The sequence below is a fragment of the Balearica regulorum genome, chromosome 11 (assembly GCF_011004875.1).
Source record: "Balearica regulorum gibbericeps isolate bBalReg1 chromosome 11, bBalReg1.pri, whole genome shotgun sequence".
Lineage (NCBI taxonomy): Eukaryota > Metazoa > Chordata > Aves > Gruiformes > Gruidae > Balearica > Balearica regulorum.
Window position 1 is genome coordinate 17,404,625 of NC_046194.1, and position 17,331 is coordinate 17,421,955.

Genomic DNA, 17,331 nt, shown 5'->3' on the forward strand with positions numbered 1-17,331 from the left:
AGTGTCAGTTTAGAGAAAAGTGGCTTAAGGACATCAAGGAAAATAAGATAATCCTCATGGAAAGACTTACTTTCTAACGAACAGCTCCAATTCACCAACGCTCCATTGGTATTTTGTGGAGAATCAGATAAACACAATGAAGAAAGAATGACTCTTCCTTATCAGCATTTCTACTTTGTGGATACATAAAAAGCATTAAATCTGTGCAAAATCAACTACGGCCTGACCTGGCAGCTGGCTTTACATGATGGTCCCCTGCAGGTGCAGGTGGGTACAGCAGGACAGAACCAGGTTCCAGACTGTAAATGGGAACAGGCAGCTGGCTGGACTTGCTGTTTGCGAATGCCAAGTCTGCAGAACTCCAGGGCGAACATTATAGGACTTTTATTTTCTTTGTACAAACATACAAGACATCTCTGCTGCCAAAACTACAACACAGAGATTTAGGGGAAAAAAACCCAATCTCTAGAAAACACTTTGTTTTTAAAAGCATTTGAAGAAAAGGCAGCTAAGGGGAGTATATTTGGAAATACGCAGTTGAATCAAAGATAACCACCACAGAAGCACTACCCGGAGCAGGCCTCTGAGTACAGAGTTTAAAGACAGCCATACATTGCTGCTGAAACAGACCAAATTAAAATACCACAGCATTTAAGCTTTAATCTAGAACACTTCCACAGACAAAAAAAATTTCAAAAGAAATTGAAAAACACATCCCTTGTTACCACCTGTATACATCCAGGGGTGCCAATCACTGCACCCCACTGCTCTGATACCTATGTATAACATAGGAGAAAAAGAAGCAAGCAACTTAGCTCTTCACCACGGGCTTCGGTGGATTGAAGATCAGACCCTGCTATTACTATTACAGTTACTTTATACCCCAATTGTGATCTGCTTGCTTTAAAGTAACTGAAGCTCATCTGTATTAAATAACAAACACATTTCTATTTACAAGTCTAGTTTGAACCACAAACCAAACTCAACTGTTTTGAGAAAAAAATAAATCTAAAAGACTTATGAAAAAATATCTAAGTGGACAGTCTTAGATCTTAAACAGGAACTTAAAGAGTTCCTTCATTTTTGCTAATGTTACTAGTAGCTTGCTTCTGGTGGCCAGTCTACTCTCATTAGTCAAAAATAAATGGAAAATCCCACTTATCAGCATCAGGTAACAAAGCCCTCCCATGGAATCCTTCTGCTTGTCGCATTCAAAGCGAGTGCAGAACATCGCCACCTGTAATCTTCCCTGCCTGTTCCTGCCTTCTCTACCTTGTAGCCTTTCACTTGACAGGGATTCCTTGTAGATGGTGAACAAATCATCCAAGAAAATCTGACAAAAGTAACTGTGTTTCCTTGATACAAGTAATCCACTCCTGAGGCTTGGCCCTGTGGGGTGAAAGGCACTGCAGCACTTGCAGCTTTTTTCAAATCATGACTGGTACAGGTTAGCTGCTGCTTGGTAGAATCTATGGTGTACTGTTCAAATGAAGAATTATTTTTCCTCTTTGCCCTTAGTCTTTCTGTAGACCATCTCTCGAAAGCTTGCAAGGATCTTGTTCTCTCGTTTCCTCCTCTCCTCCTGGTTGAAGGATGCCAGAGCTCTCTTTTCATCTGCACTGTAAATCTGGTTCTCCTTACGCAGACGCACAGCTTCCATTCGGCGATGTCTGCGGAGGAGAACATCGCGTACATCAGCACGGGCAGACAGGTGTAATGCCCCATCACAGCTTCCATCCATCAACTGGCCTGAATGATTTGAGGGGCTTATAAATAAAGATACCTACACTAGAGAATCCAAACTGCACACAAACCTTCCCAGGAAGGAGCATGGCAGAGCAAGAAACTGACTTCTGGGGGTGTCTGCTCTCAGGCAGTCAGCCAGAAGCCCCTCTGCCCCCAGGGTGTCAGCTGCTGGCTTACCAAAATTCCTGTTGGACTCCATGATAAACAAGTGCAACCAACCTCTCACACTTTGATTTGTCTCCTACTGAAGAGGCAGCACATTACCACTGCTGTCCAAACACACCCCTGAGTCACTCGACACAAGCATCTCCTCATTTGAAATAGAAGATAATTAGAAGTATATTACCTGGAAAGAGTTTTTGCTCTTTAGGAGGAAGTGTCCTTAAAAAACTCCCCATCTATCTATAGCAATAGGGAGTTCAGTGTAGATTATTGCAAGCACACAGAGCACCTTCTCTTCTGTGCTTTCGAGTAAAGCTTGGAAGCAGTCTTCCAACCAGCCAGAGGAAGCAATTCTTGAAAATGTCACTGAACCATTACCATCATCAAAACCATACCTGCTGCCACTCATGACATAACCAGAGCTCTCAAACGATGCGATCTCTTCACTGGTCAAGCCGATTTCACCTCTCCGGGGTATACGTTTTCCTGCTTTTACGTACTCTGCCATTGCTGCACCTTCACCAGGCAAGAGGGCATGTCCGTAGCTTAAAAAAAAAAAAAAAAAAAGACCAGCAAAGTGTTGACTTCAATCAGTCTCAAACAGAGAGAGCCTGGGCTAAACATCCAGCTTCCCTGTTCACTAGTTGCTGCAGCTGCACTTTTAAGCACTTTCTTATTCTTCCCCACATATTGGTCTGTTTCTTCCTTATAGCCAACACTAGCAACAATATCTGAAATTACCAGTTGAATCCATTCTGATTAAACAGTAATGAAGACACTAAAAAGTCACAATACTGCAGAGCATTAGAATAAAGGCATCTTACAATTGATTTTCTAAGAATCAAGGTTAAAAAAGCATAAGACAGACTTTTCCACCTGAATTTAGACCAGGGTAAAGGCTGGCACCACTACCACTTCTGCTGTGAGTTTCTGGCAAAGCATCTCTCTCTAATGCATGCCACGTTGTTATAATGGCCCTTTCAAACAGTAACCTTCAGGCTTGGTTTACTTCATTTGATCAAAGACCCGTTAGAGCTGACTACTCACTTCAGAGGCCTATCATCCTGAGATGCATGAGTTTTGGGAGCTTCTGGTCCAATCAAGCTATCAGCTTCTGTGTTTTCTGTAACAATCAAATAATGAGGAAGATCAATATTGTGCCCATTGTTCTTTGTTATTAGAAGAGTTACACAGGTCAGCAACACCTAACAAAGAATTCACGAGAAGGACACCAAGAAATTTCAATCCAAGTTTAAAGTCAGGTGAACCTACTTGATCTCTCAATCCAGAGATCTTCCCCTTGAAAAGTTTCGTCATCAGACTCTTCACTACTTGAATCACTGGATTCCTTCCTGCTCTTCTTATTCTTCTTTTTCTTATACTTCTTTCTGTGATAAAGTCAAAGACAGACATGCTATTTACCAAAATTTAAGATGAAAGAAAGCGCTTGGAATCATACTCAAGTCATTAGTTTCTCAAGACAACTTCCACCCACGGGAAGAGCGGCTGTCTGCGTATCGATTGTCGTTGCTTCACAGAAAATGCCTTACAGCAAAACAAAGACAATATATGCACTGTTATGCCTTTCATACGATATTAGAAAGTGGCTTCCTATGTCCTCTATGCTGCATGGTTCTGTAGATAATCCCTCAAATTAAGATTATTTGACAGTGTTTACAGCGCTAGTTACAAGAGTGCTCAGCCTTCCTCACTACCTGCTAAGAAAGTGGTGCTGCCCTCTAGTCAACAGCAGGTAGAATTACATGCAACAACCTGGAAACTTACTTTCTGTTCTTCTTTTTCTTCTTCTTGCTTTTCTTTTTATCTTCATCTGAAAAAAAGAAAGTATATTATCAAAAAGAGATGATTAGCTATAACTAAGTAGGTAACTTCACTGTGAGTAACTAACTGCCTTCACCAGAATGCCTTAGTACGCAGCTTCTCAGATGTGATTTGTTTAAGTAATACTGAGAAAGTATTAGTAGAAAGCTCTCTACAGTCTTGTTTGCTATGAGAACATATTAAACATATCTCTGGCATGAGACACCCAACGGATGCTAAATTCAGGAATCCTATTTGCTCAGGCCAGACCGCAAGCACTCAAGGAAAAGGCACTGCAAACCCAGCAAGATGGTGAAAGAAAAGAAAACCAGATTGATGCTGCAGCTCTGTAATTTCAGAACACCGCAAGCGTGCAAAAAAAGCCACAAGCGTCGCTTTGCGTTCAGAGGAGCAGAAGGAGAGCTCTACGCACCATGCACATTAGTCAAAACCTTCTTTTCTTACCACTGGAGTTCTGCTCAGACTCTGACTCGCTGTCGCTGTCCTCAGAATGCTTTCTGCGTTTTCTTTTGGATGCCTTCCGCTTTTTCTTCTTTCTTTTCTTCTTCTTTTTCTTTTTTTCCTCTAGAACGTTTTTAAAAGATAACATCAGAGAACAAAGATCGTCTAGCTCTATATGCATTTCCCAAAGACACGCTCCCCTTTGAGGTGGAGCCCACCACACTCACTTCCACCTATCAAAGTCAGTGAACCTCTTGCAAGCAACAACAGTGGGTTCGAGACTTTGGTAGCTTCCCATTTTTGAAAAAAGCTGTGTACGCAAAACAACGTACCTTCTGAGCTGGAATCTGAAGAACTACTCTTAGATTTTGCCTCTTCATCTTCTACTGGTGTATGCTCATCAGAACTGAATAAAAATAAAAGTTTGCTATTTAAAGTCTATTTTGTAGTATTCAAAATCAAAAGTACATGTGACCAACAGATACTTGAAGATTTTGAGTCAATATTTGCAATAGAGTAAACTATTAAACAGCTAATTTGCAGCACGGGAACTGCTTTCAGAACCACAACATAAAGGTCACCTGATCTACAATGAATCATTTCTTGCATAATTCCAACATACTGATTATTTGGAGAGGGGAAAAAAAAAGAAGTAATAATCTCATTATGTTGATTCAAAAACAAACTGACACAACAGGAGTTGTGGCAAAGGGACTAGCATAGGGATAAAACATTTTTGTAAATTAAACCGATACATAATCAATATCATAAAAACCAGAAGGAAAGAAGAAAGAATGTGCCTTACTCGGGGTCAGGAACCTTTGGTGACAGTCCCCACACTTCAGGTGCTCCCAGCTCTCCAATCCTCTCTCTCTCATTTAGTCTCCTGTCATGGAAAACACCTCCACTGAAGCCCAGTGTGCTATCCCCAGCACACGAGCTTTAAAGCCCGGTATCCGTCACCGCTTCTAACGGTTACCGGAAGCAAAGCTCCGCACGCTGCGGAGGACCGGCGGGTAACGGGTGTCAGCACCCTTCCAGCCGCGCCCCGTCCCGTCTGCCCCCGCCACAACCGCGGGGAACGCCTCAGGCGATGCCCGCCGCCAGGAAAGGCCGAAGGGGCTTAAAGCACCGGGCAGCGCCGCAGAAACGGGCTCAGCCGCCCCCTTCCCGGGAACCCGCCGGCCCGGCTCCGTGCCCTCCCCTCCCCAGGGCGCCGGTTCCTCCGAGCGGAGCGGAGCCACCGGCGCGACAAGCCCTACGGAAAGCCCCGGGACCGGCGCTCGCCTCTGCCGCAGGATCTCCTCCTTCTCCTTCTCGTAGTACTCGGGCCAGGCCTTGCCGTGGTGGTGGCCGTGGTGCGCGGCGGAGCGCGGCCCGCCGGGGGTGCGCTCCCGGGAGCGAGACCAGCTGCGGCTCCGTCGGTGGCTCGGGCGCTTCAGGCCGTTGCGCTCCCGGGACCGGGACCGGGACCGGGACCGCGACCTACGGCCGCGGCGCTCGGGGCTGGCGGTCGGCGGGCTGCGGGAACGCGACGTCGGCGCCATGACGGCGGGGCGGCCGCTGCGCATGAACCGCTTCCGGCAGGCTCGCGGCTTCCGGCGCCCTCCCGTCCGGGCGTGGGCGGGCGGCGGCGGCGGGGCGGAAGCGGGGCAGCCCCGCCCGGCGGGGCGCACCGCCCCACCCGCCCGTGCGGCAACACGGCGCCGCGGCGGCGGCGTTCCCGGCGGCGGCGGCGGCTCTCTTTGTGCTGCCGGCGGCGGGCCAGCCCCGCGGCGGCCGGGTCGGGTCCCCGCGAGCGGCCGCCCGGCAGCATGGACGTGCGGGAGGCGGCGGCGCCAGGTAAGGCGGCGGCGGCGGGGGACGGGACACGAGCCCCAGAGGCGGGGGGCACCGTCGGGGAGCCGGGCGCGGGGCCGCGGCCGGGAGCTGTCCAGGGCGGCTCGGGAGCAGCACTGCCCGGCGGACAGCTCACGGCCCGCCCCCGCCGCCCGCGGCCGGGCTCGGCCCCTCCGCCGCGGGGGGGGGGGAACAGGCGGGGAGTCCCCGTTATTCACCGTCCGCCGGACCCCGCGGGGCTGCGGGCGCCGGGGCTCCCCCTTCCCCGGGCACCGGGGCCCAGCGCTGCCCGGCACCTTCACGGCTGATTTTTGAAAATTAAAAAACACGGCAGCTCCCAGACCGGCCTGTCGTGGTTCTGGCCGCCGGTCTTGGTGGCAGCACGTAAGGAACACCCGAAACAGCAGCGATTTGGGGAGAAAATGATACAAATTATGCATTAAGATGCTCACTGTCCTCCTGCGAGCGTCCTTCCCCTACAGGGTGCCAGGTTTGAGCACGTTGCAGCCGTGCTTTCTTAAAAAAAAACCCGAGTTTCTGCTCTGCCCGGGGAAGTGGGGTGTAACATTGCTGGGCTCCTGCGAGCTCGGCATCCGCGGGCATTTCAGGCGGCTGCTCCATCCCGGAGAGCCCCTGCTGGTTCATGCTGTCGAGAAAAGATGCTTGTCAGTCTCTTTTTCACAAATGAAACACTATTTCAGTTCCCAAACTTATCATAAGCAGCATAAAAAAAATCTCTAAGAAGCAGGAAGCTTATTTAAATTGTGTATTATCTTTTGCATGCATGTAACCACATGCAGAACGGGGACGGAAAAGATGTTACCGGAGATTTGCATATGTGTATGGAGTTATTGTGTCCTGCGTCTGTCTGAGGACAGCCTGCTATCTCCCTGCTGAGGGGGTTTGTGAATATTTTGAATATCGGGGCTACTGCTTGCCTAATTACACTAGATAAGGCTCTTTTAAAAGGCTGTTGTTTTGATCGGCAGTAGGGTCACTGGAAGTCTGCAGTGGCTGTATTTTTGCCAGTTAAATCTGTACGCGTGAGTTAAGGCTCAGGGACTTTGTCTCTCTGAGCTTCCAGTCTTGGGAAGAACCCGAAACCTAGAGTGATCCTGAGACTTAGCAGCCCGTATCCCCGCTTTCCTCACAGGCTGCCCGAGTTCATTTACCCCTGTGGTATGTGAAGTCAGATGTCCCCAGGAAGAAGTCCAGGCCACTATGTACTCCCAGCCCTGGTTACATGAGGTCATGTCACCAACCCATGAACAAGATGGAAGCCGCTGGGCCAGACACGTAACGTAGGGACTCATCCATGTGGCAAGTAAATGTACCCCGTGAGGCCTTCATGAGGGCACGTGGCCGTCCCTAGCTTCTCCCCTGGGATCCCCCTCCAGCCAGGGCTCATGGCTAGCCCAGGAAAAGGGTGGAACACCCTGAAACGTGACCGGCAGCAGTGTACTGTGCGCTGGAGCCTGGGTTCACTGTGTGCTGACTTGGCTGGCAGGGAGGCGGCTGGCCAGGGGGGTTCAGAGGCGCTGAGCGCCGCAGCGCTCGGCACAGCTGGCCGCCAGCCTTCGGTTGCGCTGAGGCAGCTCGCGTGGTAAGGCCACTGACATCTGCACCTGAGGGTTTCTATTGGCAAAATGGTGACTAGAACATCTACCTCTCACAACCACTCTGCACCTCTGTTACTTGATATTGCAAAGTGATTTGAAGTATTTTTACACACGGGTTCTACAAACCACATAAATACAGTATGTAACAGCATCTATGATGACTACTAATGTCAATAAAAAGTATCACTGGACTTTAAATTCAGTTATATGAGGCTTTACATAATGAGATTGACAGGAAATATACTGTCTGAAAATTCCTCAAAGCATGAATGGTGGAAATGAGTATTTTAGAGTCTTTCAGAAGCAGTGGTGTTTTATTTGAAATTCCACAGTGGAATAATATTTCTGTCCCTAAAAGTAGTCTTAGCTAGGATAACTGTTGAACTTTGATTTTACTGAAGGCCCTAAGGGGAAATTCACTGTCTTATCAAATTTAATTTAATTTAAGATAAAATACTTTTTTTCATGACAGAGAATGCTTCTTTGTCTCATAGATTTGCCAAGTCTTTAAAAGAATTTTCTGTTCTCACAAACTGTGTTTTTAAAAAGAGCATCTCTTCAAATTGCTTAACTGAAAACTTGTTACTGAATTGTGGTTTTTTGTCTTCTCACAAAAGCCTACACATCACTTCTTTAAATTTGTACTTTGTATTTTCAGAGCTTCCATCCCAGAGTTTTTCTGAATCACTTCTATGCATCAAAATAAAAGTTACTGTTGTGTCTCTTACCTATTTTTTCAGTTCCCAGAACCACGTTTAGTCCTATGTTCTGGATATTTCTTGTCAATATCTTAGATAAAAATGGCTCCTTTGGCACTATATAAGTTTTTATGTGAGTCAAATCACCAAAGTACCCCCACAGTGGGGTTCAGATTTTATATCTAAGAATTTACCATAGAGAGAAGCTTCTGCAAAAAGGTAAAAGTCAAGGAGATGGTGCAACTCTCACAGCTAGACCATCATCTTTTAAATCAGCCAGCATTTCTGTGCCTAAGCAGTTCAAACCTGATTTTTGAGAACTGATGATGCCTCAAGAGCAGGGCTCCTTCCAAATCAGTGCTCATCTTTATCTGTAAATTTTCCTGTTAGTCATTCAGAAATGAGATAGGCAATGAGGAAAAAAAAACTCCTTAAAGCCGAAGGATGAAAGGCTAAGTGGTTTAATTTGGACCATCTGACATTTTTGGAGGAGAAAAAAGAACACTGGATTATACGTTAAAAATGAAAAGTATTATAGTGTTACTTTCATTTAATATAACCTCCTGTGTAAAAACTACTAAGAACGTATATAAAATGAGAAAACTTAATTGAAGGGTTATATGAGGAAAAAAAGCCTACCTTTCCCCCTGATTATTCTATTATTTATTCTTCTTCATTCTACTCTCTGGAAAAACCTATAAATAAACAGAAACCGGCTTTGTAACATTTCAGATCTGAAGGCTCACTTCAAAAAGGCACTTCTGCTGCAAGCTGTACAAAATGCAGGGAGCATTGCAGGCAATGTTCTTGCTAGAAGGGCTCATAAGGCGAGGCAGGACCATTTTGTTGCTGATATATGCAGTGAGGGATTGCAGTCATTTGTGCCAGTGACTGTGGCGTTTGGTTGAACTCGACAGAAGGACATTTGTTCTGGGCAAAGTTTTTGAATTTTAAGAAAAATCAAGTCCACAAAATCCATAGGGAAAAAAAAAAAGGAACAGATCAGTGACTGAAGATAAAAAAAATGTTTTGTGATCTTGGTCCTCTTTAAGCATTCATGAACAGTGACAGTTTCCAAGAGCCTGCATTGTGGATACGTCACTTTGATGACCACACGTCGAATGTGTCAAGAGCTGCATTTTGTCAAAGGTCCGTACAGCTCCTAGCTGAGTCTAACACGTGCCACTGTAGTGCAAAGAATACAAAATAAATGATCCTGCAGTGTGAGCATGGGTGTTCGGGTTTAGGTTACAGGAGATTTCCTCGCTGTTGGGCGGAGGTGCCAGCTGCGTCAGCGGTTGGCAGAGCAGCGCCAGCCTGGTCTCTGCCCTTGGGAAGGAAATGAGCCACTGCGGGAAATACCCTGCTGCCATCACATCTCCTCAGCCTTATCCAACACGGTCAGACATACGGCAGGTGTTGGGAGGGCTTACTGTGGGCTTCGCCTGGGGCAAGGAGAGCAGGATAGCTGGGAGCCAGGCAGGAATTGTCAAGGCTGAAGTGAGGCCCATGTGCTCGGCCTTCGGCTGCCCAAGGCCTCCGGTGGAGCAGGACCAGGAACTGGCAAGGGGCCGAGCTCCGCCCTCCGCCAGTGGCCACGGCAGGGCCTCGGAGCCTGTAGCCGGCCTTCGGTGCACCTGAAGCGCCGACACGCAGGGGCGGGAGGCGGCGCGGGGGGGCGGCGACCCAGGCGGTGCAGCCTCAGGCGGTGTACGGGGGGGTCCTGAGAGCCGCCAACCACCCCAGCCCGCTACACCGCTACCGCGGCCGAGGGGCTCCCGGCGCCACAGGGGGGGCCCGGCAGGCGGCCGGGCCGGAGGAGTCCCCGGCAGGAACGAGCACAGCACAGCACAGCCCGGGCGGCCCAGCCTGAGGGCCCCGCTTCAGGAGGCTGGAGGACCGCCCCGCCCTCCAGCCCCGAACGCCTCCGAAGGTTCCCGAGGCATTTCGGGTCAGGGAGCCGAAGGGTGACGAGCGCGCTCGGGCGGAGCGCGGCGGCCCGCAAGGGAGGGCAGCGCAGTGGTACGCCCCCTGGCGGCCGCGCAGCGGGGGCGGCGCCCGAGCCCGAAAAGCGGTGGCGGCCGGTGAGCGTCGTGCGGGGAAGGGCGGCCGGAGCGCAGGTAACGCGGACCCTCGTCTTCCTCCTCCGCGCCGCGGGTCTGCCTTCCCCCTCCCGCCGCCGGTGGGGGCCGGCTCCGCTCGCCTCGCTTCGAGCAGGAAGCGGCGGCAGGCACGGCCTGGCCGCGCGGAGGCGCCGCCCGTCAGCTCCGGCTGCCGCCGCCGGGCCGCTCCCCGGGCCCGCCGCTTCTCAGCGCCGCCGCCGCCGCTCCGTCTTGCTGAGGCGGGGCCGCCCGGCTGCTGTTGCCCCGCCCGGAGAGCCCCCGGTGGGACCCGGCGGCCACCCGCGAAACACCTCCCGCGACGGTGCCCTCCCCGCGGCGGCGTCGTCGTCTTTGGCTCGAAACGCTCGTTTTCATGGTAAACTTCACCGGGGGCCGCGGGGGGAGGCGAGCGGTCGGTCGGCCTTAGAGGAGGGCGAGATGTGCTGCAGCCGCGGCTGAGGCGCCGCGGCCGTGCTGGGCTCGGCGGAGCGGGGAGGCTGGCGCCGGGGGTCGCGGCCTCTTCGTCTCCTCCTGCCCTTCCAGGCGTACGGAAATAAAGTTTTATGAGTAAAATTCAGGACTTACGGCCTTATCTCGCCGTTTGTATATTTTGATGTTGGTTTTTTTGCATCTTGTTGCGGAGCATCGGATCGGAAGTGCTGATAGATGGATTAGTTTGACTTTACAGATCTTTTTTCGTCGCTGTGTTGCCTTAGTAGCTTGGTTTCAAACGCAAAACAACCTTGCAAATATATGAGAAAGAGATAAAAAAAAGAAGTTCCTTTTTGTGGGCAAGGAAGTGAAGTATCAATAGCGTTTTCATTAACCTCAGCTGACTGGTAATATACGGATGCACAGATTTTGTTGTCTGGCCCATAAATAACCTAGATGTTACCAGGCTTTCTCATAACAATTTATGGAATATTTTCACAATGAAAAATAAATCTCTAACAATGTTTGTAGCTTTTTGAGGGACCTGAATCTTGCATCTTTTTGGTTTTCAAATTTACCTTATTTGCTGTTCAATCAGATAAGCAGTTGTTTCTCTGTTCCTTACCTTGTAAGAACAGAGGATATATGCAGAATTGCATGTACCTTGTCTAAAAGGTGAAGGGACAAATAACAATAAGCAACAAATTTGGAGAGTGCTATAGCATTTAAGCTTAGGAATACTATCCCAGATTTCTTTTTACAAAAGAAGGAATAAACAGTAAATGCGGGAACGTTGTCATGCAGTTAAAACCATAAATTTGTATATTTACTAATTTGATGCCTTTTACTTCCTCTTTGTAGGAATGGAGGGGAAAAAACTGATTTCTGCGACAGACACACAGTATTCCAATGTGCTCCTTCAGTCTTTGAATGAACAACGCGGCCACGGACTTTTCTGTGATGTTACTGTCATTGTGGAAGACCGGAAATTTCGAGCTCACAGAAACATCCTTTCGGCCTCAAGCACATATTTTCACCAGCTTTTCTCAGTGGCTGGACAAGTGGTTGAACTGAGCTTTGTAAGAGCAGAAATTTTCGCAGAAATTCTTAACTATATTTATAGTTCCAAAATAATCAGCATTCGATCTGATTTACTTGATGAACTGATTAAATCAGGGCAACAGCTGGGTGTTAAATTCATAGCTGATCTGGGCGTACCTCCGTCTGAAGGAAAAAACATGCCAAGCGAGGTCAAAGATGGTGCTTCAGAAACTTCAACTTCTAGTCCAGGTCAAAAGGATGCTGAAACACAAGTACCTGTAATAAGGCCAGAGAGTCAAGAGGTAACGGATGGGATGCCGGTTATAACACAATCATTCTCCTTACATGGCATAGAATATGAGACTACAAAAATTACAGTGAGTGATTCAGATGATGAGGATGATGATGTAATTTTTTGCTCTGAGATTGTTCCTCCAAAAGAATGTACTAAAGATACAAATGCTGCAACCCAGAACCAGCTTTGCCCAAGTCCAGCTGGCGTTTCTGACCAAAAATCATGTGGCAGTGGCGGCTCTCCCCATTTGATGAGCACCGCAGCAGCTCAAAAACTCACTTCGTCTGCCAGTCAGCTAAGCCCAAACCAAACAAAATCAAGTGCCGAATCACTTATCTCTGCAACACCGCAGCATTTGACTCCTAATATCATTGTGCTAAATAAGCCTCTACTTAACTCATCACTCAGTGCCAGCTCCTCGCATCAAACACACGTGACCCCTACAATTAATTTACTCGAGGAGAACCAGCCGCCATCTAATAATGGCTCCGTAGCTGAAGTGGAAACAACTGCTGTTGATGATGAAGAGGTTGTTGAAGATGATGTTGATATCATTAGCTCCTCTAGTCCTGGTTCAGTCAGCAGTAGCTCTTTGGTTCAGCAATCTTCTATACCTAAGGCAGCAACCACTGAAGGATCAGGTGTACAGAAAAAACAGGTTGTTACATTTTCACAAGAGCCATTTTCTAAACCTGGAGAATTTAAAATAAAAATCTCAGATGTCCTTAGTGGAAACAACAAGGAATTCAGTTCAGGTATAGCATCAACACATGTGGCAGAAGGGCAGAAAATCATAACGTTAGATACAGCAACTGAAATAGAAGGCTTATCCACGGGCTGTAAGGTTTACGCAAATATCGGTGAGGATACATACGACATAGTCATTCCTGTAAAGGGTGATTCTGAGGAAGGCGAAGCGAAGCCTGATGAAAAGCCTAGAACATCTGGTGGTGATTCTCCAAACAGGAAACGCATGAAAGTAAAGCACGATGACCATTACGAGCTCATAGTGGATGGAAGAGTCTACTATATTTGCATTGTGTGTAAGAGATCATATGCGTGTCTGACGAGTTTACGGAGACATTTTAACGTTCATTCCTGGGAGAAGAAGTATCCATGTCGATATTGCGACAAAGTTTTCCCTCTTGCAGAATACCGTACGAAGCATGAAATTCACCACACCGGTGAGCGAAGGTACCAGTGCTTGACGTGTGGCAAATCTTTCATCAACTACCAAATTACGGCCTCCCACATAAGATCAGTTCATAGCCAAGACCCTTCTGGAGATACCAAGCTTTATCGATTGCATCCTTGCAGGTCTTTGCAGATCAGACAGTATGCATACGTTACCGATCACTCAAGCAGTATACCAGTAATAAACGAGGGTGGAATTGTTTATCGTGTTGGTGCAGGGAAGGATGGCACTGAAGGAACAACATCTAACCCTCCATCCAAACAAATTACCTGGGATGACATTTTCATTCCACAGGGAAACGAAGCAATTTTTAAACAAAATCCATCGGAGGGAAGTACTGAATTTGAGTTTGTAATACCGGAATCATACTGAAATGCATTAAATGCTGGAAAAGTGCAGGAATATTGCAGCTATTTTAAATGAACTGTTAAAATTGCTGTAAAATCAAATGTTAAAGTGAAAACAAGTTAACTTGTTACAAGTCATCAAATGGTAGCGCTTAGATGGATCATTAGTAGCTGCAAGTGATTTGTGGAAGCGATTCATCTGAAAGCTTACTTGACTAGAGAATAAGACATTTCCAAGGAGCTGGCAGTGTTTTCTGGTATGTTAATTTTGATCAAAACGTGGGGGTTCGTAGCTTGAAAAGGTACAATTTCTTCAGAAGAGCTAGAAATCTTTCTTCTAAAGTAATTGAAGTATTTCCTGTACTCATACTTACTGTGTAAACCCTTTCTTTCATGTTAGCACTTTAATGCTGAATTGTGTTTAGATGTTAACCAAGAAAACAGACTTTTCATCATAGTCTCTCCAATATGGAACCATTTGAAAAAAAATAAATCCCACAACTCATATTTATTTTTGCAAACAATGCATTACTGCAAGAGTCCAAAATAACTGATCCAGTAGTTTGGAGTAGTGTATTTTTGAACTAGCATCTTAGTTCTGCTTTCACAAGCACTATGAATTATCTGTCTTCATGCAAATAGTCTTGCCAACAAGAGACGCTCAGTTAGGGCTAACTTGAACAAATTTCATTTATACTTGGCAATACGGTGAGCAGAGTATTCAGTGTCTGGACCATTATATTTTTACTCCTTTTGCAATGAGGAAAAAAACCCCAAACCTACAAAGCTCAGTTGTGAGGAAGCTTAGAACACTTAGGGAGGAGATAATTTTGCCTTTTCAAAGCTTGAGGCATAATGTTAGCTTTTCTTAGTACTGGAAAAGATACCAGTATTTTTGGCATAAAGTTTGGAATAAAGTACTGTTCCTTTTTTTTGCTCTTCAAGAAGAAGGGCTTCAGTCTAGTATTTAAAAAAAAAAAAAAAGTAATACAATAAAAGTAATACTTTTTTTTTTAGCTGAAGGCTTTGAAATTTACTTCTCAAAACTATGAAATAATCTAAGTGCTGTATTGGTTCAGCACTGAGAGTGCTGAGAATCTTGTATACCTATTTGGCTAGATCTTTAAGTGAAACAAGGATTTGGATTTTTTTCCCTCCATTTATAGGGTGTGGAAGCATGAGGAGTAAACCAGCAATCAAAAAAGACCCTACATCTACCATAATCCAAAGTATAATTTCTCTGCAGTTGTCTCGTTGTCATTTGTTCTCAGTTTGGGGTTTATTATATTGTCCTTTTTTTTTTTTCCCCCTCTCCTTGCAATTGGTACATATTTAAAGCACTTAGAAGATAAATGAGATGTCCAACTTGAACAGGAAACGGTAGATCTGAGAAAAACAAACAGCTGTTTCCTGGAATCATAGCTTAGCATTTCAAATTTAGTGACTTGTTCAATTTTTGTAAATGGTAATATGAAAACTGCTCAAGTTCTAGAGGTGACTGAGAAAGATTGTCGTGCATAGTACTAGATAGTTATCGTAATCTTTCATTGCTTAAATTACAGTTCAAGGTTTTTTTCTTTTCTTTTTCATTTTTTAAGTGAGCATCTTGATCCTGTGACCTTCAAGGTTAAGGTTTTAGACATACAGTGCTCTAGACAGAAAGGCATTTAAATGGTAAATGGTTCAAAGTCAACCTGAGTGATAAAAAAGGGTACCAGAAATCTGTATGAGTAACGATGGGAGAAAGAGGATTTGTTTACCTTATGCATGTAGTGCTCAGCACTTCTGTTTTGTAGGCCAAGAACATGATATACATGGTTATTTCCAGATCATCTTTCAGACCCCTTTGAATATAATGGGGTATGTTTTCAAATGTTACAGGTTGGATGTTGTCTGAGGTGGCATTTCAGCAGTCAAACCTAATCCTCACAGGACTTAAGTATTGATTGCCTGTATTAGCACCGGTAGCTCCAGCATAGCTGGCTGCGTGCTGTATTGAAGCTTCCTGAACTTCTTGACAAGAAAAATACAATGTTATTTTCGTTATTGACATGACACATCTGGAATTAAGCATACCTTGCAAAGTGTACATTCATTAATAATTAAACATAATGGCTATCAATATTTGCTGCTGATATATTTAAAACCTTAAATTAAACTGTGCCTACTAAAGGTCTCTTTTTGGAGGAAAACTGGAAAATTAGGGCTTTGTAACTATTTTTGCTAGAAGACTCGTGCTTGCATGTGTCTCAGGGTCTTCAGTTTTCCTTGGAAGTGATTTTTGATATCCAAAGTCCAGAGGTCATGTAAAGCATTTTTTTTTTAATTTCACTTCCAGTATTTATTGGTTTGGAAACATATTAAATCCATGCTTTTAAAACTTTTTATGGGGCCATGAGCTTTTATATTTAGATTTCTGGATATTGCACTTATATTTGGTTTTTTGTTTGTTTGTTTTTGTAAACACTTAGCTTCCAGTTTAACTTAATAAAAAACCTTATGTAAATACTAAGAAATTGGCTTTGGGGTAATGGAAGAAAAAGATTAAATCTGAAAAAGGATTTATATAAAAATTAAAAATTTCAACAGAGTATGGTGACAAACCTCACAGTCATTTATATTCATATAAAAACATTAATGGATCTGCTGCAAAATATGATAATGGTGGGTGCATCCTCACTGTATGGTTTCTTTGGGGATTCATACCATAGCATTCCAGTATGTGAATTAAACAAATATTGAGATAACAATTGACTGCTTATTTATTTTGTACTGTTAAGGCATGCAGCTTATAAAAAGATGCAGAAGCTGACGACTATATACATTGAGCCCTGGGTTCTACAGCTATTGCTTAGGAACTGTTCTATGTGAAACACTTATCATTTTTGCCAGATCTGTAATGTATATAGTTGTACAGTCTTTCCTTAACATACTTTTTAAAGTTGTGTTCTACTTTTCATTAATCAATACTTGATATTAGTTCTTAGAGCTTTCTATGGCAAAAAATAAAAAAAGTTTAATTCTAAAGATGGGTGTAGCACGTTTCTTTTTAATGACAACTCAACTTCAATAGTCTAACATGTTAGATTACCAATGGTTTGTATCTTCCTTTTCCAGGTCTTTGGGAGTAGCAGGGAACCCACTAGGGAGGGAGAGGTGTTTTTATTTGGGGCTTAGTTTTTTTGCTGGGGTAGTTTGGTTTTGATTTTGGGGGGTTTTTTTGAGCAAATTAGCTGAAAAACTCTACCGTGTATTGTGAGCTGAATGTTGTGATATATGCTTACTCTCAGAATAGGTGGAGCTGCTGTGGAACAGTCTGTCCAATTACTACTATCAATGCAAATGAGCTAGAAATCAAGAAAAAACGTACATAGCGACCAGTGCAATGCAATGCAGTTCTTATCAGGCTGCTGACTAGTTACGATTTGGTAGAGTTAGATTGTTGGTGAACTTTGGCTAACATGGAGAAAATTAGTTACTTTATGTAGACTTCTTACTCCAGGTAAGGAATGCAATTTATTACGTAACATATCAAATGATGGTTCAGATGCCTTTATCTTCCACCTACTTCT

General features: G+C 45.3%; 3 protein-coding genes across 5 annotated transcripts in view; 2 read left to right on the forward strand and 1 right to left on the reverse strand.

Moving 5' to 3' along the window:
• Positions 1-17,331, forward strand: part of NDUFA1 (NADH:ubiquinone oxidoreductase subunit A1) — a 211,783-nt gene that overhangs the window by 5,821 nt on the left and 188,631 nt on the right. The gene's annotated exons all lie outside the window — the stretch shown is intronic.
• On the reverse strand, positions 369-5,776 carry NKAP (NFKB activating protein). The gene is made up of 9 exons (XM_075763551.1): positions 5,479-5,776; positions 4,997-5,077; positions 4,524-4,597; positions 4,195-4,314; positions 3,694-3,739; positions 3,181-3,296; positions 2,956-3,031; positions 2,304-2,453; positions 369-1,670 (listed from the first exon to the last, which is right to left on the reverse strand). Exons 1-9 carry the CDS (start codon positions 5,760-5,762, stop codon positions 1,496-1,498), a joined length of 1,122 nt encoding a protein of 373 aa, XP_075619666.1. The 5' UTR covers positions 5,763-5,776; the 3' UTR covers positions 369-1,495.
• ZBTB33 (zinc finger and BTB domain containing 33) lies at positions 5,897-16,786 on the forward strand. Of its 3 annotated transcripts, none has more exons than XM_075763548.1 (2): positions 5,897-6,033; positions 11,743-16,786. In XM_075763548.1, the coding sequence occupies exons 1-2, from the start codon at positions 6,006-6,008 to the stop codon at positions 13,782-13,784; spliced, it is 2,070 nt and encodes a 689-aa protein (XP_075619663.1). In that variant the 5' UTR covers positions 5,897-6,005; the 3' UTR covers positions 13,785-16,786. The 3 variants fall into 3 exon arrangements, with proteins under 3 accessions (XP_075619663.1, XP_075619665.1, XP_075619664.1); XM_075763550.1 differs by lacking the exon at positions 5,897-6,033 and adding an exon at positions 10,346-10,467; XM_075763549.1 differs by lacking the exon at positions 5,897-6,033 and adding an exon at positions 10,358-10,825.

Excerpts from the sequence above, each read along its gene's own strand:
- NKAP (XM_075763551.1), bottom strand. The coding sequence starts at position 5,762 with ATGCGCAGCGGCCGCCCCGCCGTCATGGCGCCGACGTCGCGTTCCCGC. Across the intron at positions 4,598-4,996 it reads CCAAAGGTTCCTGACCCCGA|TTCTGATGAGCATACACCAG; the intron begins GTAAGGCACATT and ends ATTTTTATTCAG. Across the intron at positions 2,454-2,955 it reads CAGGATGATAGGCCTCTGAA|CTACGGACATGCCCTCTTGC; the intron begins GTGAGTAGTCAG and ends TTTTTTTTTAAG.
- ZBTB33 (XM_075763548.1), top strand. The coding sequence starts at position 6,006 with ATGGACGTGCGGGAGGCGGCGGCGCCAG. Across the intron at positions 6,034-11,742 it reads GCGGGAGGCGGCGGCGCCAG|GAATGGAGGGGAAAAAACTG; the intron begins GTAAGGCGGCGG and ends TCCTCTTTGTAG.